The sequence below is a fragment of the Aquarana catesbeiana genome, linkage group LG03, assembly GCF_042186555.1.
Source record: "Aquarana catesbeiana isolate 2022-GZ linkage group LG03, ASM4218655v1, whole genome shotgun sequence".
Lineage (NCBI taxonomy): Eukaryota > Metazoa > Chordata > Amphibia > Anura > Ranidae > Aquarana > Aquarana catesbeiana.
In genome coordinates this window covers 154,153,970-154,177,649 of record NC_133326.1, presented here as the reverse complement: position 1 = coordinate 154,177,649, position 23,680 = coordinate 154,153,970, and the positions used below count along the sequence as shown (strand labels likewise).

General features: G+C 40.8%; 1 protein-coding gene across 2 annotated transcripts; it reads left to right on the top strand.

Moving 5' to 3' along the window:
* Positions 1–2,193: 2,193 nt before the first annotated feature.
* LOC141134486 (carboxypeptidase A1-like) lies at positions 2,194–17,269 on the top strand. Of its 2 annotated transcripts, none has more exons than XM_073624012.1 (11): positions 2,194–2,258; positions 8,275–8,356; positions 10,837–10,971; positions 13,337–13,447; positions 13,740–13,841; positions 14,626–14,724; positions 15,354–15,464; positions 15,555–15,645; positions 16,387–16,586; positions 16,728–16,812; positions 17,046–17,269. In XM_073624012.1, exons 1-11 carry the CDS (start codon positions 2,194–2,196, stop codon positions 17,231–17,233), a joined length of 1,269 nt encoding a protein of 422 aa, XP_073480113.1. In that variant the 3' UTR covers positions 17,234–17,269. The 2 variants fall into 2 exon arrangements, with proteins under 2 accessions (XP_073480113.1, XP_073480112.1); XM_073624011.1 differs by having other exon boundaries at positions 2,194–2,262; positions 8,279–8,356.
* Positions 17,270–23,680: the final 6,411 nt, after the last annotated feature.

The window sequence follows — 23,680 nt, the reverse complement described above, 5'->3', positions numbered from 1 at the left end:
TTCAGGCAGTTCCTTTGACCTCATGATTCTCATTTGCTCTGACATGCACTGTGAGCTGTAAGGTCTTATATAGACAGGTGTGTGGCTTTCCTAATCAAGTCCAATCAGTATAATCAAACACAGCTGTACACAAATGAAGTTGTAGAACCATCTCAAGGGTGATCAGAAGAAATGGACAGCACCTGAGTTAAATATATGAGTGTCACAGCAAAGGGTCTGAATACTTAGGACCATGTGATATTTCAGTTCTTCTTCTTTTTTAATAAATCTGCAAAAATGTCAACAATTCTGTGTTTTTCTGTCAATATGGGGTGCTGTGTGTACATTAATGAGGAAAAAAAATGAACTTAAGTGATTTTAGCAAATGGCTGCAATATATTAAAGAGTGAAAAATTTAAGGGTGTCTGAATACTTTCCGTCCCCACTGTATACTCTATTAAGAGCATATAGTGTCTGGGGGCCGGGGGGACCCCCCACGCCATTTAAAAAAAAAAATTTGGTGTGGGGTTCCCCTTAATATCCACACCAGACCTTAAGGGTCTGGTATGGATTTTGGGGGCGACATCCACACCATTTTTTGGGGGGTATTTTTGGTGCAATCGATTTTTACCTATATTGCCGGGATCCGACAATATATTACAGCCGCGAGCAGTTTTAAATGACATTTTGTCCTTTAGAAATGTCATTTTGCTGTGGTACTGTTATAAACATGGGAAAGATGCTCTACTTTACAGGCAGACTAAGGAGACCCCCCAGGCACGATATTTAAAGGAATATTTCATTTTTATTGTTTCGCTTTAAGCATTATTAAAATCACTGCTCCTGAAAAAACAGCCGTTTTTAGAACTTTTTTTTGCATTGATAAATGTTCCATTGATACATGTCCCAATTTTTATGGCAATAACTTGCATATAAGCCTTTAAAATTAGCACTTTTGATTTTTCACATTCGCGTCCCATAGACTTTAACCGCTTGCCGACCGCATTCACGCAGATATACTGAGGCAGAAGGGCTCGTACAGGCAAAATCACATACCTGTACGTTGCCCTTTAAGAGGCGGCCAGCGGGCGCACGCGGCAAGCTCCGTGAGTCGGGTCGCGGGTCCCGCAGACTTGATCGCCACAGGGATACCCACGATCGCCTCACGGGGAGGAAGAACGGGGAGATGCTGATGTAAACAGCATCTCCCCGTTCTGCCTAGTGACAGTGTCACTCGATCTCTGCTCCCTGTCATCAGAGCAGAGATCAGTGACGTCACACATACAGTCCATCCCCCTGACAGTTAGTAATCACTCCCTAGTACTGATTTAACCCCTCCCCGTCCCCTAGTGGTTAACCCCTTCACTGCCAGTGTCATTTACACAGGAATCAGTGCATTTTTATAGCGCTGATTGCTGTATAAATGACAATGGTCCCAAAAATGTGTCAAAAATTTCCGATGTGTCCGCCATAATGTCGCAGTCATGATAAAAATCGCTGATCGCCGCCATTTAAAAAAATTATTAATAAAAATGCCATAAAACTATCCCCTATTTTGTAAACGCTATAACTTTTGCTCAAACCGATCAATACCGACCGCGCAATTGTCAGTTAAAGCGACGCAGTGCCGAATCGCAAAAAGTGCTCTGGTCAGGAAGGGGGTAAATTCTTCGGGGGCTGAAGTGGTTAACGGTGTTCGCGTGTTCACACAAATTTTTTTCCTGTTCGCATGTTCTGCAGTTTCACACCCCCCGAACCGGGGGGTGTTCGGTTCATCCCTATTTCTGTGATTGCAGCGACCGCAATATTATTTGTATTTTTTCACATGCATCACCTAGAGCAGAGTTATTTATTTAATATATAGGTCACAAATCTTTGTCAGGAATTCATCAACCAGAATTAAATCAATATCTGTCTTACACATTCGACATGATGAAATACAAGGTAGTTTATTTAAGTATACTACTGTAAGTGCTCCACAGTGCTGCAAAAGAAAAAAAAATTGTGAAGAGGGCCTCTTGATAAAAGAGAACTTAAATATAGTAACCTGGCTAACAGTCGCTATATTCCCATCATATTAATCAGGTATGTGTGGGAATAAAGTCAGGTGCTCTTCAGCCAGTGGCAGAAAATTTGTCAGCACAATGCACTCACCGAACAGAAGAGAGTATAAATATAACGACCTGGATGGTAAAAAATTTGAAGGATTCCAAGATGAAGGGTGCACTGGTATTCCTTGTCTTGGTGGCTGCTGTATATGGTGCCGGGGATTTCAGTGGGTATGTAGAAAATTGTTAAAATATGAAAGTTTATGTATTCAAACCTCTAGCATATCTAGTGTATTATAGGTCCTGTGTTGACAGGCTTTGGGCTTGTGTTGTTGGGCAAATGCAATGCACTTTTAATATCATTTAGAAAAGCTTTTGAGATCATTGAGAATTAATTAAATTAATTGGGACCAGATGGCTTGCACCCGAGGATCCTTAAGGAACTCAGTCAAGTAATTGCCAGACCATTGTTCCTAATTTTTACGAACAGTCTACTGACTGGAATGGTACCAGCTGATTGGAGAAAAGCCAATGTAGCACCAATATTTAAAAAGGGACAAGATACATCCCTGGGAATTACAGATCAGTTAGCCTAAAATCAATTGTATGCAAGCTCTTGGAGGGGATGATAAGGGACTATATACAAGAGTTTAGTAATGACAACGGTATCATTAGCAGAAATCCGCATAGATTTGTGAAAAATCGTTCTTGCCAAACCAATCTATAAATCTTCTATGAGGAGGTGAGTTGCCATCTAGATGTAGGAAGGCCCATAGACGTGGTGTATCTGGATTTTACAAAAGCATTTGATTCAGTTCCCCATAAACGTTTGCTGTAAAAAGTTAGTTACGTTAGCATGGACCATAGGGTGAGTACATGGATTGAAAACTGGCTACAGGGGCGAGTTCAGAGTGTATTGATAAACTGGGAGTACTCGGAATGGTGCGTCTTGGAAAGTGGGGTCCCTCAGGGTTCTGTCCTGGAACCAATCCTATTTAATTTATTCAAAAACGACCTGGAGGATGGGATAAACAGCTCAATCTCTGTATTTGCGGACGATACTAAGATAAGCTTTAAATTAATTGGGTGGGCAACTACATGGCAAATGAGGTTTAATGTAAAATAATGCATTTGGGTGGCAAAATATGAATGCAATCTACTCACTGGGGGCAGAACCTCTGGGGGAATTTAGGATGGAAAAGGACCTGGGGATCCTAGTAGATGACAGGCTCAGCAATGGCATGCCAAGCTGCTGCAAGCAAAGCAAACAGAATATTGGCATGCATTAAAAAGGGGATTAACTCCAGAGATAATTCTCCCACTCTACATGACTCTGGTCCGCCGGCACCTGGAGTATGCCATCCAGTTCTGGGCACCAGTCCTCAGAAAGGATGTGCTGGAACTGGAAAGAGTCCAGAGAAGGGCAACAAAACTAATAAAGGGACTGGAGGACATTAGTTATGAGGAAATGTTACGCGCACTGAACTTATTCTCTCTGGAGAAGAGACACTTGAGAGGGGATATGATTTCAATGTACAAATGCCATACTGGTGACCCCACAATAGGGATAAAACTTTTCTGCAAAAGGGAATTTAATAAGACACGTGGCCATTCAATAAAATTAGAAGAAAAGTGGTGTAACCTTAAACTGCATAGAAGGTTCTTTACTGTAATGCCACGTACACACGATTGGATTTTCCCACAACAAATGTGAGCACCTGAAGGGAGCCTGAATTGACGAGGTCGGCCTCTCTTGTATCTCCAGCCCAGGTCCCGCTGATGATGGAACAGAAGGAGCCAAGGGCCAGGAGGAACACGAGTGCCTGCAGATGAAGAGCCGGAGACCTGTTGCAGGAAGTCACAGCTAGTCGCAGGACTGTAGCTTTAGAAGTGCTGAGCCAAGCAGGAGGCAGGAGCGAGGTCATAGGGAAAGCTGGGTTCATTAACAGACAGGCAGTACGGTAACAGGACATCAGGCAAAGGCAAGGTCAGATGAGGAGCCGGGATCAGGAGCCAGGAATCAAGTAAACACAGTCCAGAAGCAGGGTCAGTGGAGAGCCGGAATCAAAAGCCAGAGATCAGACAAGCAGGATCCAGAAGCAGGGTCAAACAGGAGCCAAGGTGGCTGGCGCATTGCAAAGTCCAAAGGGCATCACCAGGTACTCAAAGTGCCCAAAATGAGACCTAAAGTTCGTTTTCCACTCATCACCTTCCCTTATGCTGATCAAATTGTAGGCTCCCCTTAGGATTAGCTTTGAAAATACACGAGCCTCTCTAAGTCTCTGGAACAACTCGGGGATAAGAGGCAAGGGGTACCGGTTCTTAATGGTCACCTTGTTTAAGTCCCGATAGTCAATACACGGCCGAGTGGTCCTTCTTCTCAACGAAGAGTATTCCCACACCAGCAGGGGATGAAGATGGCCGGATAAACCCCTTGTCAAGGTTTTCATTAATTTATTTCTGCAGTTCTTCCAGTTCAAGTTCCAAGAATGGGTAGATCCTGCCAAAGGGAATTTTAGCACCAGGTAAGAGTTTGATGGGACAGTCGTAAGGTCTGTGGGAAGGAAGAGTGTCAGCATACTTTTTTATTCAAAACGTCCATGAACTCATGATAAACAGAGTGCACAATTTTCATTGTTTCAAAATCCATATCAATGCAGAGGATGGAAACTCCAGGACTAAGTATAGGAGGAAAGCAAAATTCTCTGCAGTAGTTGGAAGAAAAGGACACCTCCCCCGTGGACCAGTTCATGAGGGGATTGTGTGCCTTTAACCAGGGCTGTCCAGGGATGACAGGAAATAGGGAAGAAGTAATGACATCCAATCATAAGAGTTCCCGATGTCCAGAAGCTGTGATGCACAGGATGGGCTTAGTCTCTGAGGTGACAGGTCCTGATTTGATGTTAGAACCATCCGCCAAGTGAAGCGTGAAGCTGTTTCTTTTGGCAAACAGGGGCAGGTTATGCAGGGTTGCAAAGGAAGAGTCCACAAAACAGATACAGGCCCCAGAATCCACAATGGCAGATATAGAGAGAGTTCTTCCATCTAACTGAAAACAGACTGGAAGCAGGATGTGGTTCTGGCTAGAGCTTAGTGCGGTAACTGCAGGAGGAGATCTCCTATGATGTCTCTGGAAAGAAGTCTGTAAGAAATGCCCCTCGTCGCCACAGTAGAGACAAAGTTTATTATAGCGACGGAGGAGGTCTTGGAAAACTGGCATGAGGAACCTTCTCGACATCGGATGCATCTTTAGGCGAGGCAGAGGCAGGTGGAGGGTTCACGGAGCAGACAGGCATTAGGTGAGGATTCCCGGCCTTTTCGAACTGCCTTTCCCACAGGCGGTGGTCGATTTGAATACAAAGAGAGATCAAGTCATTCAGAGAGGCGGGGGTTTCCACCCTGGCAAGCTCATCCTTGATGGCGTCGGATAATCCCAGGCGAAATTGGAAATGTAGGGCTGCGTTACTCCATTCTGTATCAGCACTCCACAGGCGAAAGTCAGAGACATAGTCCTCCACCGGCCTGGGGCCCTGTTGCAGGTGGCTTAATGAGGTTTCAGCAGTCTGATGACGAAAAGGGTCAGAGTATAGTTGGGCCATGGCAGCAAAGGAGGAGTTGACTGAAGCCAGGACAGGGTCATACTGTTCCCGAAGCTGAAATGCCCAGGCCTGGGGTTCCTCCAGCAGCAGGGAAATGAGAAATCCCACCTTCACTTCCTCAGTAGGAAATGTGCAAGGAAGCAAGGAGAAGTACAGTTCACAGGAATTCTGAAAAGTCCTGAACTTCCTACGGTTTCCAGAAAAGCGTTCGGGCAATGGTACCCTGGGCTCAGGAAGATAAGGTAGGACTGCTTGGGTGTAGGTCAAGCTGGATGCACTCGGAAGTTGGTCATGGATGCGGGCTAAGTCCATATGCAACCCTTGCACTACATGGGAGAGTGTGATAAAAGTCCGACAAAGGGTTGATAGCAGAGAGACCTCCCTTTCAGACTCCATCCCGGGCTGACTGGTAGTTGCAGAAGTGCTGAGCCAAGCAGGAGGCAGGAGCAAGGTCATAGGGAAAGCCGGGTTCATTAACAGACAGGCAGTACGGTAACAGGACATCAGGCAAAGGCAAGGTCAGATGAGGAGCCGGGATCAGGAGCCAGGAATCAAGTACACACAGTCCAGAAGCAGGGTCAGTGGAGAGCCAGAATCAAAAGCCAGAGATCAGACAAGCAGGATCCAGAAGCAGGGTCAAACAGGAGCCAAGGTCAGCAACAGGTATTCAGACAGGAAATCACAAATTCAGGGTATCAGGAGCACAGCTGAAAGACCAGTCAGCACAGAACAGTGGTTAGGGAACTCCTTAAATAGGCTGTCTGGTGCCAATTGGTACCAGGGACGCGCTCCTGCGCGTGCACGCCGGTCGCCGCGCACAGACGTTCGTAATTGTTGGCCAACATTTGTGTGACCGTGTATGCAAGACAAGATGGAGCCAACAACCTTTGAACAAAATTCCACGGTTTTGTTGTCGGAAAGTTCGATCGTGTGTACATGGCATTAGAGTGGTAAGGATGTGGAATTCTCTTCCACAGGCAGGGAGCATCGATAATTCAAAAAAACTATTAGATAAGCACCTGAACGACCACAACATACAGGGATATACAAGGTAATACTGACATAAAATCACACACATAGGTTGGACTTGGTGGACTTGTGTCTTTTTCAACCTCGCCTACTATGTAAGTATGTAACTAATTGGCTGGTGAATTGGCCTGCCCTATCTATCGGATCTGCATTTGACCTGCTTCAAGTTAATCAGAAGGATAGCTGAACAGAATCACACATATATTTGCAGGAAAATGTTCTTATAAATTGATTTCAACTGCATATTTACCTTCTTGGTCAGAACTCTGCTTTAAAGAATCCTGTAACAAGGGAAATATGTAGTAGATTGTCATTTCAGAACTATCTTACTGGAAATGTTTGTTTCCAGGCTCTCAATAGCTTTATTATTGTACATTTGTGGAGCCCTTGCATTCTGATTTCACTGGCTATATGATTGTTCTGGGATAGTGACTCATACTATTGAAGCCAGAGACAGACAGGTAAATATCATGTTCACAAGAAGGTCAGCAGTGTCAGTCCATGTATTTCTCTGATTACACGTTTTCTTTAATGCTTTCAGTAAAAGTGTATCTAAAGCCAAGAGCAAACATGTAATATATTGCATCCTACAGGTCCTTATATGTGGTGGTTGCATTGGCTTTCTTTTTTCAGGCCTCTTTTCCTTCATTTTTATGTGGTGTTCTTGCCAATAACACATTTACTGTCATAAAAATTACAAACCCCATTCCCTGTGCTGTATCTTCTCATCTTCATAAGGGGATGTTGTGTAGTCCTAACAAACGTCCTGATAACATTTCTTGAGATAAAACTGCAGAGTACACAGAACACCACTAGATTTCTGACAGGTTCAATGGGCATTTTTGCAATTGTTTGCACTTGTTGAAAATGTTTAACAAAAGGGAGTAAATACAGTTCATTTTTAGGCTTTACACACATTTTAAAACTAACCTGCGGGTACAGCCCCTAGGTAAGTTTTAAGAAATATCCTAAATGCTCAACATACTTGCCTAAATCTGTGGTCTTAGTATTATTTCTCTTTATTATTATTCAATTTAAGCATCTAAAAAACACAAATATATTACAATTAAAAAGCTTCACTTCAAATCACCCATAATCCATGGTCTTATGAAGAGTAAAATGGATTCTTTTTCTTCCCCGCTAAGGAAGAGGATCCTTCTTTGGGTGTCCACGTCAATGGCTGGGCGATATGGACAGACAGTTCCTATTGACTTTCCGCAGCGAGTTATCTCAGAAATCAGGGTCCAAAACACTGCAGTGGCATGATAATGTCACAGGGTGGTGACCCCTTGACTGCAGCTCTTGATTCACCAGTCATCTTTTTAGCTCAAACTGTCTATATGCCTGTATCTTGGTAAATGTAAACACTGTGTTTGACTTTTTGTAGACACCGAGTTTGACTTTTGCAGTCTGTTTTCAAAGCACTGACGGTTAATTGTTCCTGCAATATTTTGGAAATTAGAATAACTTGAGGTTAAAAACCAAATCTGTAGTATCACATAAAATCAATTTTTTAATCTTGAGATTTGATCCAGCAGTATTGTCATCATAAAGTCTTCAGTTTACCTGTTTTAACATTGTTAATGTGTAATTTACATTATTATTTCACCTACTTACAGACAGCAAGTCCTAAGAATTCTTCCCATCAGTGAGGATGAAGTAAGCTTGGTCCGGGAACTGGAAAAGTTTGAGGACCTGGGGGTAATTAGATACTTTTTTCATCTTTCCAAATTGATATATGTGTGCGTATACAGATATACAGTACAGTATCTCACAAAAGTGAATACACCCCTCACATTTTTGTAAATATTTTATTATATCTTTCCATGTGACAACACTGAAGAAATTACACTTTGCTATAATGTAAAGTAGTGAGTGTACAGCTTGTATAACAGTGTAAATTTGCTGTTGCCTCAAAATAACTCAAAACGCAGCCATTAATGTCTAAACCACTTGCAACAAAAGTGAGTACACCCCTAACTGAAAATGTACAAATTGATCACAATTAGCCACCCCCCCCCGGTGTCATGTGACTCGTTAGTGTTACAGGGTCTCAGGTGTGAATGGGGAGCAGGTGTTTTAAATTTGGTGTTATCACTCTCACTCTCTCATATTGGTCATTGGAAGGTCAACATGGCACCTCATGGCAAAGAACTCTCCAAGGATCTGAAAAAAAGAATTGTTGCTCTACATAAAGATGGCCTAGGCTATAAGAAGATTGCCAAGACCCTGAAACTGAGCTGCAGCACGGTGGCCAAGACCATACAACGGTTGGGCAGGACATGTTCCACTCAGAACAGGCCTCGCTATGGTCGACCAAAGAAGTTCAGTGCACGTGCTCAGCATCATATCCAGAGGTTGTCTTTGGGAAAAAGACATATGAGTGCTGCCAGCATTGCTGCAGAGGTTGAAGTGTTGGTAGGGTCAGCCTGTCAGTGCTCAGACTATATACTGCACACTGCATCAAATTGGTCTGCATGGCTGTCATCTCAGAAGGAAGCCTCTTCTAAAGATGATGCACAAGAAAGCCAGCAAACAGTTTTCTAAAGACAAGCAGAAGGACATGGATTACTGGAACCATGTCTGTTGTCTGATGAGACCAAGATAAACTATTTTGTTTCAGATGGTGTTAAGCGTGTGTCGCGACAACCAGCTGAGGAGTACAAAACAAGTGTGTCTTGCTTACAGTCAAGCATGGTGGTGGGTGTGTCATGGTCTGGGGCTGCATGAGTGCTGCCGGAACTGGGGAGCTACAGTTCATCGAGGGAACCATGAATGCCAACATGTACTGTGACATGCTGACATGCTGAGGCAGAACATGATCCCCTCCCTTCGGAAACTGGGCCACAGGGCAGTATTCCAACATAACGACCCCAAACACAGCTCCAAGACAATCACTGCCTTGCTAAAGAAGCTGAGGGTAAAGGTGATGGACTGGCCAAGCATGTCTCCAGACCTAAACCCTATTGAGTATCTGTGGGGCATCCTCAAATGGAAGGTGGAGGAATGCAAGGTCTCTAACATTCACCAGCTCCATGATGTCATCATGGAGGAGGACTCCAGTAGCAACCTATGAAGCTCTTGTGAACTCCATGCCCAAGAGGGTTAAGGCAGTGCTGCAAAATAATGGTGGCCACACAAAATATTGACACTTTATACATTTTCACTTAGGGGTGTACTCACTTTTGCTGCCAGCGGTTTAGACATCAATGGCTGTGTTGAGTTATTTTGAGGAGACAGAAAATTTACACTGTTATACAAGCTGTACACTCACTACTTTACATTGTAGCAACATGTCATTTCTTCAGTGTTGCGACATACTGTATATACAGTGTGTGTGTGTGTGTGTATATATATATATATATATATATAAATATATACCAATATAGTAGGTACTTGTAGGTCTTTGAAAAGAAAATAGAAGCATTAGTAAGGTTGTTTTATTATATTTTTAAAATAAGCTTAGTATTATTTCTGTTGTCTTTTGGAAGACCTGCGAGTGCCTACTATATATTGTGTTAAAGTGGTTGTAAACCGCTGGACTTTTTTTTTTGCTTTTGTTTTTTGCTAACCTGCAAGGTAAAGCCATAATGTGCTAGTTTTTAACTTACCTGGAAACGAAGCATTCCAATGATGTGATGTTATCGCTGGAGGCCGCTTTCATCTTCAACTGTCTTGCTTCTGTGTTCACAGACTCCGGATCTGTGACTGGTCGAAACCGTGATGACGTCACTCCCGCGCATGCATGCGGAAGCCACTGTTTACGGCACAGGGATCTGAAGGAACGGCATACGCAGCCATTCCTTCAGAGCGCATGCGCCAGTGATGTCACTGGCTGCATGTACACTAAATATCTCCTAAACGGTGCACGTTTAGGAGATATTTACACTACCTGAAGGTAAGCCTTATTATAGGCTTACCTAAAGGGAACATTTAACGTTGGAAGTTTACTTACACTTTAAATGCTGATACCTTGTGGTTTTGTGTGTGTCTGTGTGTAACTTGTTCTTTTTTTCTAATTGTGTATTTTCAAGACCCAACAGGCTTTTATTACATATAGTCACATTTGATCATCACATAAATAATTGTGGGACTGAGAACATTGGGTTCAATTTTTTTAAAACAATGCTGCTAACAAAGTCCTTATGACTACTTTACAATCTTTACTTTATGTTTTGCAGCTTGACTTCTGGACATCACCTTCACATGCCAAAAGACACATTGACATCCGTGTGCCATTCTACAGCCTCCAGGATGTCAAGGTCTACCTGGAGTCCAACAACATCCAGTACAGTGTCATGATCCAGGACTTGCAGGTGACTGGTACCACAATCATTAAGGATGGCTCTGTCTTCATTTGGAAATAAAAAAAATATTAAATCTCTACATGATCTAATAAGATGAAGTGAAAACATTGATAAAAGCCAATAGAGTAAAGTCTTTATTAAAAATGCCTGTTGAACTGCTAGTAGGCAGGGCCATACCAAACATGTGTTTACTTTGGTTTGACATCTATTTCTTAGAATATTTGTATAATTTTTAAGTTATTACTGACAAAATATTTAATTGCATGCTGTAAAACACTATATCTCCTTCCAAAAATGCTAGTTCACTGGCTATAATGGCTTGAGTTATTTCTGAGTCACTTGCCAAGAACAGTTTCGAAAATAAGTTTTAATTTCAGTTACTGCATGCTTGTTCAAGGTCAGTGAATCAGGCAGAAACAAAAGTAGAGACAGTCAGGCAGCTGGTATTTTTGGAAGGAGATCAGCAATGGAAATTTCTATATTTTTCCAATACATCTTACTATACCTCTGCCCAGAATATGCACATTAAAGTATTATAGTATTCTGAAGAAACAGTAAAAGCACTTCTAAACAAACTCTCATTCACCTCTGTAGCTGTAAGGATTTTGGAAAAATTCAAATTCAAGGTTCACAACACAGACATTTTGAATCACAGCTCCTTTCCCTTTTATTTTGTATATAGAGCAGAAATGTAGTCTTCTAATGTAAACACACATAAGAAATAGCATTACATATTAAACACAAGCTTAAGCACTTGAGCCCAGTGTGCAATTTTAAAATGACAACAGCTGTTTGTCTTAGGGTCATTTTAGAATGGCAGATGGACTTCAGCAGCTCCTGTGAGTCCCGTCAGCTTCTTGTGATAAAACTGATAGCTATCAGTGACAGTTGGGGTCCAGCACTAAGCCTAGAAGCTGGAGTGATCAGTCTTTGGGCTTCCATTTCTCCTGCAGATCACTGCAAATGAGCACATTGTAGTAAAGAATGTTAAAACAATGCTTCCACGTTGTGTTTACATTGGGAGTATAGTGACCTAACAGCACTTCTTATCAGTACAGAGGTTTAGGCAGAGCTGTTGCAGCTCTTTCTTGCTTCTAAATGCAGCAGTGAACCTAATATTTTGCTGTATAGTTAAGCCTGGCACACACTATTAGTTTTTCTCCCAGCGGGATGAACGAAAAAAAACCTGTCAAGTGTACAATGCAAAGTTAGTACAGCGATCTCCCCCAGCTGAGCTAATGTGTTCTGACAGGGACAAAACTCCGATCAGCACTCTCTGCCATTGGTTGAGAACGCTGATCGGGAGTCAAACAGCTACTGGTTTTCCAGCATGCACATCCAACCAAAATACACATTTTTTTTTTAACCTGTAAATGTGTTAGGTTTCCACTGACCAGACCCAGACTCCTCATGAAGGAAAAAAAAAGTCCCCCCCCATATATTTGTTACACAATATAATCAACAAAGACTACTGCTTAAAATAATATCACATTATATCATCCAGATCATCACATCATTGTTGTGACCTGGGGAAAATTTTGGAAAGGAATTATATACACACACACTGCCTATTTATTTATTAATTTTTATATATTTTTTTACACTTTTTAAACTTTTTTGTTACAATTTGTTACTCTTTAGTAGTTGCCAAATAAAACAAGGAAATAAAAACATTTGTATCCAAATTTGCTAGCAAATTAAAACCTTATCTGTTCCAAAAAAAAATCACTTAAATACCCCAAAAAAAGTACTTTGGGTAGACTACAAATGCTAAAAGTTATGATGTACATAACTGAGGCATCACTAAAACAAACAAAAAGGCCTTGAGGGGATTTAGAGATTTAGTGAGAAAAATGAACTGAAGACTTAAGTGGTTAAAACCAATCTATGGTAAAAAATCTTATTTTAAATCTCTTTTACTGCTTGTTAAAAATGCAAATAACATAATGTCCATCGTCTGGACACAGGTGCGCTTTAGATTTTTCTAAAATTAGCAAACCAGACCGCTCCTTTTTGGTACATAGTGAGGCTCCACTAAATGTATTTTTGACTTGAAAAAAATAGCTTTTTTAAATTGTTAGCTTAAAACAGACCTTGCGATAAAATGCAAAATCCAATCAAATTGTTTGGGACCCTCACCCTTTTCAAATCTCCTACTGTTAGTAGGTGTAAAATGTACCTGTAAAAAAAACTATACTTATACTTTCTTTGCCCTTGTGTATCCCATTGCTGTGCAAGTCATCACTATCCTGAGATTACTAAGGAATCTGCAACAGAAATTCCTTATTGGAATACAGTATATTACTCTACTATGAAATAGATTTTTTTTTTTACAGGTTTGAATACATAATCATCTGTTTTTATATTATGACAGGCTTTGCTGGATGAAGAAGAGAGAGAAATGAAGATTAGTCGTAGTCGTTCAATGGAAAATGCCCGTTCCACTAACACCTTTAACTATGCTACCTACCATACCTTTGACGAGGTATGATTGTGTTTAACTTTGTAAAAAAACATTTAGCTTGTCATAGCTAAACAGTCAGTCCTTGTAACCAATAAATGATTATCTACTTGCAAAATCTTACAACCATATAAATGTAATTTTAATTCTGTCATTTAACCATTCAGCCTGACAACTTGGTGACCTTTCTGTCTGCTCTGTACCCAACCATACATGGACAATTGTCTTCATAAATCATAGTTTCTTACTCTGATCTATCATGTGACTGTGTTTTAAAATCGTACACTATTATCATATCTATTATGTGTTCCTTCAGATTAACAACTTTATTGACACACTGGTGGCTGAAAACCCTGGCTTAGTGAGCAAGATTGTGATTGGCAAGAGCTATGAAGGTCGCCCACTCAATGTCCTCAAAGTAAGTGACATATGGTTTTTGAAAATTAATTTATGTTGTAGTAAATTGCAAATTATGTTCTTCTATTGAAGGCATGCATGCTTGTGTAGTAGGGTCAATGATTGTAGCACTCAGTGTAAGAAAGAGAAAAAAGGTAAGCTAAAACGCAGATTTTAACAAATTTTAAGAGTCTTTTCATCTACAAGTTTTACTTCAGTGACAGAAAGAACCTGGTAAGATGAGCCAACCTTTGCTTTCTTATAGTTCTTAGAGACCCCAGTAGTATTATGTACCTGGCAGATTTTCTGGCTTTATTCTTGCTTGCCTTGGACAGCTGGCTGCTTTCATTCACATTTGATATATTATAACAAAAAAAAAATCCTAATTCCTATATTAGCTGTAGCTGCCATGCAGGACTGAGAACTAGCCATGAAGGTTTCCCTCCAAAGTCCCCAAGATACTAGAATTTGTAGGAGGGTTTACCTTTCCATCAACCAAAAACTGAAATCTGAGTTTCAGGACGACCGACTCTGTAAGAATCAGTACACAAAGTATATTTACCAGTGATACAGAATAGGGTTGTCAAAATTCTACTGTATGTACAGATAGGGATGACAGATCTCTATATATAGGATAGGAATGTCAGATTCATGTCATGAAGTTTTCAGCATCCAACAGACCTTATTCACATGATCATAAAATAGATCATATAGTGGTACTTATTGTGACAAGTAACTAACATTTGCCAAATGACACATGCTGTCAAATATTGTTTTTGTCAAAAATGTGTTGCTTTCTTTTTTAGTTCAGTACTGGAGCCAACCGTCCTGCTTTCTGGATTGATTTTGGAATTCATTCCCGCGAGTGGGTAACTCAGGCCACTGGAATCTGGACTGCTAAAAAGGTATATGCCCATTACTCCTTATTTCTTATTCTGGATTAGAATAGTGTATAATTAGAGCACACATTTTGAGTATGACACTAAACTAGTCTGCCAACACAAAATATGTTACTGGTTTAGGTGATGATCAGGGAGCTTGATGTACCGTGAAGTACTGGTATGAGAGTACTGTGCTAGTATCCTCATCTGAAAATGTTAATAGCCTGGCTAACCTTCCAATCCTCCGTCTTTGTTATTGAGTAACTGACCTGGAATAAGTATGCAGTTTCCAGGTTCTGACTTCTTTGGCTTCTTAATTGTCTCAGGTTAGTAGTAAAGCTTGATGATCAGAATGATAGCCAATCAACTAGCGGTTTCAGAAAAGATGTCAGGTAATCTCTAATGACAGGATAATTTTAACCAAACATAGCAGAATTTTTTTTACAAAAAATGAAATTAGAAGGTTTTTTCAAAGTAAAAATGTATTGATGAAATGACAATAGAAGAAACTGAAAGAAACATATTATTTTATCAGTATAAGTCCAAACCATTAGGGCATTCCTTTAAAAACATGGAGACTGTACCCATAAAATAAAGTCTAATAAAAGTAATGCATAAAAAGAATATATGATATTATGTATCTTCCTATGCAGATTGTCTCAGATTATGGCAAAGATGCTTCTCTCACTGCCACCCTGAACAAACTGGATATCTTTGTGGAAATTGTCACTAACCCTGATGGCTATGTTTACACCCACACCAGGGTAACTATGCTGTGTTCTCTTTTGTGTTCTTCATCATCGGCAAGAAATTTAGCAGTTCCCTATTAAATAATCCTTTTTTTATTGTTACAGGACCGTATGTGGCGTAAGACCAGATCCCCTAACAGTGGCTCTACCTGTGTAGGAACTGACCCCAACAGAAACTGGGATGCTGGCTTTGGAGGTAACATTTACTGGTTTCCCATATCAGTTTTCTATAAATTATTTAATCTTCTAGGGAATAATTTAAACAAGAGGCTAAAGCTAGTAGCAGTAGGGGAAGGGCTTGAGGTGTCAAAAGCTGAATGGCTAAAGGTCCTTTAGAATATAAATGTAGCTTGGCATTTTTCATTGCAGTTCGATTTGCTTTCCACAGGCCATTTTCAATCAGTTTGAGGAATTACATTGTAATGTACATTGAAAAGGAGCACGTCTCTACTGTCAGAGACTGTTTTTTTTTTTTTGTTTTTTTTTTAAATTGTAGTCCAAGCCAAGACTAGAATCTTTAAATCCAAATTCAAATGGCAAATTAAAAGACTACATCTCACTAAATGTCAAAACTTTATTTTTTCAGTTTTGAAAAGAATGAGGAAGTTCCATTACATCCTGACTTACAACGGGACAAAAGGGCATATCTCCTCACTGTGTACAACAATAAAAATATGTCAAAGGCTGTGTTTCTGTTGCAGATATTTTCTTCACTACCTCTTCCCCTATTGCCAGGAAATATAGTAAGGGAAATCCCCCAGTAAGGAGACATCAGTAAAATCTAGAAAGAGGTTCTAATCCTTTCCACTCTATCCAAAACAAAAATATCAGCTGGACTTGGCCTTTAAACAGCCAACTAAGCATATAATCATTTAAAACACCAACTACTGGAAACTCAGGAATATTAAAATTGATGAATTGTTGAATTGTTCACCAGGTGGTGGATCCAGCAGCAACCCTTGCACTGAGACATACAGAGGACGCGCTGCCCATTCTGAGTCAGAAGTCAAGGCTATTGTGGACTTTGTGAAGAGCCATGGCAAAATCAAGGGATTTATTTCAATCCACAGCTATTCTCAGATGCTTCTCTACCCTTATGGTTATACTACTGCTCCTGTCACTAACCAAGCTGAATTGGTATGCTTTATGAGATTTACTTATCAATATTTCTATGTATTACTTCAATGACAGTCAACATATTTTGCCTTCAAAAGTTGCTTCTAGTAGCAAAATGTCTGTAAACAATTTCTAAAAAATGTTTGCCTTTTTTCTCTTCAGCATGCAGTTTCTAGAAATGCAATTAATGCTTTGGCCTCCCTCTATGGCACCTCATACACGTATGGAAGCATCATCAGCACCATCTGTAAGTATTTCCTTAAAATACTTGGCATTGCCTCAATGATAGTTAACAAAGTGTCAGAGAATCCTTTTTTGATATCTTGTAAAATATAATACTGATCATGCTGTTTAACTGTATATTTTCTCTCTGCTCTGTCTAGCATATACTGTAAGATCATTTTAAAAATTCCTTTCAAATTCAAAAGCTTTATAATTTCCAGCACCATCAGCAATTTTTTTGTTCATTCTTCTTTGCAGACCAAGCCAGTGGTGGAACCATTGATTGGACCTACAACCAGGGTATCAAGCACTCCTATTCATTTGAGCTTCGTGACACTGGTCGCTATGGATTTGCTCTTCCAGCTAACCAGATCGTCCCCACTGCTGAGGAGACCTGGCTGGCTCTTACTGTTCTTATTAATCACACCCGTGACAATCTCTATTAAACTATAATATAGTATGTACAATAAAAATCCATAACCATCCTGAACTGACTTGAGTTTGCTTTCACTTTACACGGAAACTTGGTGTTTGTTCAGTAAAATGGTGTTTGGTCAGTTTTATTTTTTTTAGTTTACAAGTAGTTAAACTGATTTTGTATTTGTATAAAATCTTTATCTTGCACCAAAAAATTGAAGTATATTTAAACCCAAAATTTTTTTTTACATTTTGGATAGAACGATGAAGGGCTAGAAACTCTGTCAGGTTTTTATTGCTATCTGTGTACCTGATAGGCAGATTCACTTTCTCTATTTGTCCTGGTAATCATTGTCATGTGGAATAAACGTAGGAGAAAATCCAAAATGTTTAGGTTGCCTGAACAAAAAAAGAGGGAAAATCTTTCTTTGAGGACACTTGTTCCAGTGACAACTGTCTGAGAGGAGAGTTACCTCTGTTTGGAAAGTTTTCCTCCTACTTCCTATTGTGTCTACAGGGACACAAGTGGAAAAAAAAAGAAACTGGACAGAGGTTTAAACCATTCCCTACACTATCCAAAATGAATAATGAAAATAGTTTTGACTTTAGACATACTGTACTTTAAACATACCCTCACACATTTGCCCCATTACACTCAGTTTTCAAAGCATGCTAAGCTTTATAGTTAGAGAGCCCAAAACTGCCTTCTTGCTTGTTGGCCATCTGTGTCTCTGATAGGACAGAGAGAGAGGAGGTTGTATCACACTCTAATTCATTTATGTGTATTTAAGAACTGCTATGTCAGGCTTGAGAAAACTACTACTGCTATTGCACAGAATTTGCGGTCTGATGAAAGAATATGGTAAAGATTACATTTTCAATTATAATATAATAAAAAAAGATAAACATATTTTATATTTTTAAGCTTAAATGTTGAACATTTTAAAGAAAATATATTTTAAAACACTATATAGTACTTTCCCTTTAAGGGTCCATGCACACTGGACGTAAAAATATTGCTTATACAGGCGTTTTTTCTTCAGCCTGTAAAAGCAGCTTTATGTTAGCCTATGTGTCCATGTACGTTAAGGAGTTTACATGAAATATTTTTATAAGAGCTTTTAGAGACAGAAAAAAAAACCCCTTCAGAATTTTTGAGGGGAGCCTTCGGGTGTAATTACCTTCAGACTGGATGAAAACAAAGGTATAAAACAGACAAATAAAATAACAATACAATATACTGTATAGTAACAGATAAGCCAGAAAGGGTTCTACCACTTGACCACTAGTTAGAAGCATAGATAACATGCTTGCAAACATTATCAGTTAAATGAACAAAGTCTGTACTGTATTAAAATACTTGCAGTTCTTTGTACAAGGTGGCTGAAATGTCTCCCTTTCACAACAGTGGACTGCTTGCAGAGGATGACCCAAGTAGCTAAGGACAGGAACCCTGCAACAGGCTGTACACTGATATGGCTGAAGAAGTCTCTTAAAGAGTAGACCAGGTGGCAGAGAGCAACTCCACGTCACTGGAATGGCTGTACTCGGGAGTCTTGCCGGGCTGTGCCAACCAATGTGACTGGGCATTAGGTTGATGCTGCATGCTCTTGTGCCTTTCAGTGACCTGTACACCGACTCTGACACTAGTCCAGTCACATCTGCTCCATCAGGCACTGTCCAACCAAGCCCAGGAAAGAGTGAGGGGCTTCACTTTATATTCCTTGGGTGTGTCCAGGACTTTAAGGGCTAAGGGCAGCCCAGGGAATTGTGGGAGCCCAAGGGATTGTGGGAAAAGGAGACCTGCTTGCCCTACTTGAGCATATGGGTAAAGCGCCAGTCCACTACTTCCCACCCCACTTGAACAAGAAGTCCCTGACAAGTTCGCAGTTCAGACAAAGTGTTCCTGTGTAAAATGTTCAAGGTATTTCTAAAGGGTAAACTTCTGCCAGCCTCACAGGGATAGAGTTTCAGTTCTGTCTTCCAAGGCTTGAGTTGACACAGCCTCCTTCATATCGGACATATCAATAGCTAGTCAATCACGGGGTTCTATTGTAGTTCCAAGAACCTGAGCTAATTGATTATTGGGTTCTGCAGTATTGCTGGGGTCACTTGACTTCTGTGGGAGGTCTGTGAGCCAGTGAGATAGAGGGAAAGGGTCAAAGAGCATACTGATAGGAGGAGAGAGTGGAGTGACAGAGAGATTGGCTTATTAACATGTTACTTCTCCTTTTACTATCCAGTCACAAGGTGGGAGTGAAAAGGGGAGCAGCAGAAAAATAGCAGGTCCCCTCCCCTACATATGCTGTGGACAGAGCTGTGTGAAACTCAAGACTGGATAGGCAGAAATATCAATTATGTGTGAATCCTATTTGTAATTCATATGTATATTTAGCTGTTTGCCTGGCGTTTAAGCTTACACAAGTCTCTGTTTCCTTCTTAATTGTGCTGCACGATGGTTATGTTTTACTTTTCTTCTCTTACGGCAAATATATTAGTCTATTCACACTGAATGAAGACTCTCTTTGCAGAATATTGATCCAAACTCAGTAGTTGGTTGTACACGACATGTTGTCTCTAGATCTGCCCCACTTCTTTTAGATGGGATAGTCACCTACCTGTTGTTTTGGGAGATACTCCACCATATTGTATTACTCTTCTACTGGCCTGTGGCCCGCCTCCTCCATATTCCTGTCCTAAGGCTTGTTACCCAGAATAAATGAATGTCCAGTCCAGTTACATGCATGTTTTACTGCACAACTTCACTTCAGCACAGCTCTTGTAGTTACAGTCACCTTACAGTACAGGTACATTAACTCAAATCACTGACAGAAGTCCACAGTACAGAACACGGAAAGTCCTTTTTAATGACTTTCCATTCAGTGGTCCCTTAAGTGCAGAACACTCCAATACTTCACAGAATCATTGCAGCCTTCTTCCCCAGATGTTATATTCTCTTATCACAGTTGCACCTCACATAGGGTGTACCTTCCTCTCACACAAAAGGGCCATTCTAAACCAAATCACTGGACTCGCTAGACGAGGGTCAGGAATGGCAAGGTTTCTCTTTCTTTCCCCCATGTCCTCCTCTAGATTCCTCCGTGATTCAGCCATGCAGAATATCTCTTTCTTTCTCTCTCTCTCCTCACAGCAAATCATTTTATAGATCAAGGGTGTTCTTTTCTCAAACCCCAAGTACACTTGCCCCCACTCACAGCTGGCATAAAAGGGGCAATATCTCCATCCATTACATCACTACAAGTGGGGGTAACAATTAAAGGGCACTAATACCTACCAACATGTTATTTACCAGGACTGCTGACAGTATGGCTATGTACATATAGTGAAATTACAATCAACAAATCGTAATACTAAAGTAGAACATTTTACTTTATTTTGGCTAGAGTAAGGGAGGGTTATATAACCCCAGCCATTTTTTGCCACCTGGGAGAGATTTACCTTAACTTTGTGTCCCATAGCCAAAACAGTTAGTAAGAATACATTTATCCAAAGTGAGGGAATCCCTGGTTGTCACCAGGGTCACCAGAACTAGTGTCCAAATTATAATATTTCTCCTCTATTCCTGTATTAGTGACAAACCAAAATATGTAATTTTCTTTCACTTTCTCTCCCAATCATAATGATTAACAGGACAAATATAGAAGGCAAATTTCCCTAACTGGGGCAAAGACAGCAATAAAAACCTGACAGGGATTCTCCAAGGTAAATGGTAGGCTTGTGAAAACTATAAAAGTGATGTAACACTCTATTGGAGGGGGGTTTTGAGAAATGATCCCCCCCCATCTCCCCAAACAGGATATTGCACTCATGACTAAGGCCTTATAGGCTGAAACACGTCAACTGATTTTTTCTGCGCTTGTACACTGTGGTTTCTAAATAAAAATTAAGATTTTTTAAGAGCAACAACTGGTGTGTGGATCATGTCTCTGCATTGCTCACAGCCTGTAGGTAAAGAAGAGAACAAGAACCTTTGCTAAGTGGAAGAGTGAGTTTCATAATAAAGTTGGAAGTGCTTCCACCCAAAGCAGGGCCTACGTGAGCAGAAGGGATTCCCTTCCAGGGAAATTTACCAGTTATCTAATCAAAGTAATTGGGAGAAGAAGAACTACTGCAGCCAGCGTATAACATTAACCATAGGTATATAGATGAACACCAGAATGAAAATAATACAAGCATTATATAATAAAAGATGGATAATAGTGCATACATCTAATGTACAAACAAGTAATATCAGCAAAGGGCCTGAAAGAAGTCCTGGTGGAATTGTGATTGTGAACATATACCTAGGTATTGAAGACCTGAGGACAGGATCAGCAATGATAGGGATGTAACGCCACCACCGTAGGAGCAGTTTGCCCCTCAACCCCAAGAACAGTCCCGGCTCCTGTGGCACACCTGGTTAAACCAATTTTACTAGGCCTGTATGATCCCAAAAAGAGGACTGCCATTTTCACCCACTGTGATTTGTTTGCAGGAGACGCATCTCACTAAGGACACCACCAAATTGTTACACCTCTCGAAGTATGTTGTACAATACCACTCTGTACATACCCGTTCTTCTAGGGGTGTCAGCGTGCTGTTTTCTAGGACTACCTCATTCACAAACTTGATGCCCAAGTAGATCCATAGGGCAGATTTATTTTTCTAATGGGCACTTGGGAATCTCATGCTTGTGTAATTGCTAATGTTTGCATACCTCCCCCATTTAACTTGTGTTAAGTGTTATGCCCCGTACACACGGTCGGACTTTGTTCGGACATTCCGACAACAAAATCCTAGGATTTTTTCCGACGGATGTTGGCTCAAACTTGTTTTGCCTACACACGGTCGCACAAAGTTGTCGGAATTTCCGATCGCCAACAACGCGGTGACGTACACCACGTACGACAAGACTAGAAAAGGCCGGTTCAGAACCAAGCGCGGCACCCTTTGGGCTCCTTTTGCTAATCTTGTGTTAGTAAAAGTTTGGTAAGAGACGATTCGCGCTTTTTCAGACTCGTGGCTTTCAGATCGTTTTCTGACGTTCAGTTTGTGCTTGTGGGTTTGTATCTGCTCTTCAGTGCATGCAGTCAGTTCGTATCGGAGTTTTCTGTGTGATCTTGCCTGCTCGTTGCTGTTTTTCAGGTCGCTCTTCACAGGCCTTGCTGTTCTTCAGTGCGTTCTGTTACTTCGTTCTGAGCAGCCGACCGTTTTCTAGCCATGTTTCGTATGCGTACTCCTCGTAGAGTTCGTGCTGTGCGGGGGCTTGGTGTTGGGGTCCTGACCTTGACACAAGTCCAGTCCATGAACAGGGTGGGGAGGAGTTCATGGACCAAGAATTGGTTGCTTCAGCGTGACCAGTTCTGTCATATGCCTTTGCTCCGTGAGATCCGTGAGAATAATCCTGATGATTTCAGGAACTTTCTCAGGATGACGGACCCCGTATTTCACCGTTTGTTGGCTTCGCTGACCCCCTATATCAGCAGGCAGGATACCTGCATGAGGCAAGCCATCACTCCGGAGCAGAGGTTGTTCGCTACCTTGCGGTATTTGGCCACAGGGAGAAGTCTGCAGGACTTGAAGTTCTCGACAGGCATCTCCCCCCAGGCTCTGGGTATCATCATCCCAGAGACCTGTTCTGCCATCATCCAGGTCCTGCAGAAGGAGTATATGAAGGTAAGATTTTTATCCTTTTATATCACATTTTATTGTATTGAATGTTTGATAATATATTGTATTTCTTTCCTCATTCCCTAATTACCATGATTGTAATATGCTGTGAATGTCCCCTTTGTCCTCATGCATGCTGAATTTTTATGTAATTATTATTTTAGGTCCTTCATACATATTTGCCCTTCAATAACCTCCCCAGCATGGTGTCTCCTGCCCTATATTCACCTCATGTAGTCACTTAACAATGTATTTTATCAGCTCCATAGTAGTGCTTTACCCCAAACACCCCCTAAAATGTTTGGAAATGTTATTTTTGATTTAAATTCAGGCAGAGTGCCAGAGGCTTTTTTTGTGGTGTCCCCAAATTTTTGGTAACCCTCCCTCCCCCAACTGCTAAGTCAGCTGATCACAATTCTCTATCCTCAATCATCTATCTGCTGACTTTGCCAAACCCATACACACTATACCCATCTCTTTACTGGTCAGATTTATGGATGAATTCCCCAAAGCATGTAGTGCAAGGGCCTGCCTGTATACTTTCCAATGGTACTGTTTAAAGTTTTTGTATCCTATTATTATCTTGATAGGTAATAGCAGAATGTTCAAATGTCCTCAAATGTGTACAATGTGTATTTATATCTTTGTATTATGACACTTCTTACCTGTCCAGTGGTCTGCCAATAGTGTAACTAAGGAGGGGCTGTTCCAAGTAATACCCTGTATTTAGGCATTCATCTCTCAATGAAGTGAGGAGGGTTACCTGTCCAAGAGTTACCCCCCCTATAATGTTAGAAATGGCCCAT

What these genes read in the sequence shown, in the direction of transcription:
- LOC141134486 (XM_073624012.1), top strand. Translation starts at nt 2,194, where the DNA reads ATGAAGGGTGCACTGGTATTCCTTGTCTTGGTGGCTGCTGTATATGGT. An exon ending in CCTACCATACCTTTGACGAG is followed by an intron (nt 13,448 to 13,739) that starts GTATGATTGTGT and finishes GTGTTCCTTCAG; the next exon opens with ATTAACAACTTTATTGACAC. An exon ending in GAATCTGGACTGCTAAAAAG is followed by an intron (nt 14,725 to 15,353) that starts GTATATGCCCAT and finishes CTTCCTATGCAG; the next exon opens with ATTGTCTCAGATTATGGCAA.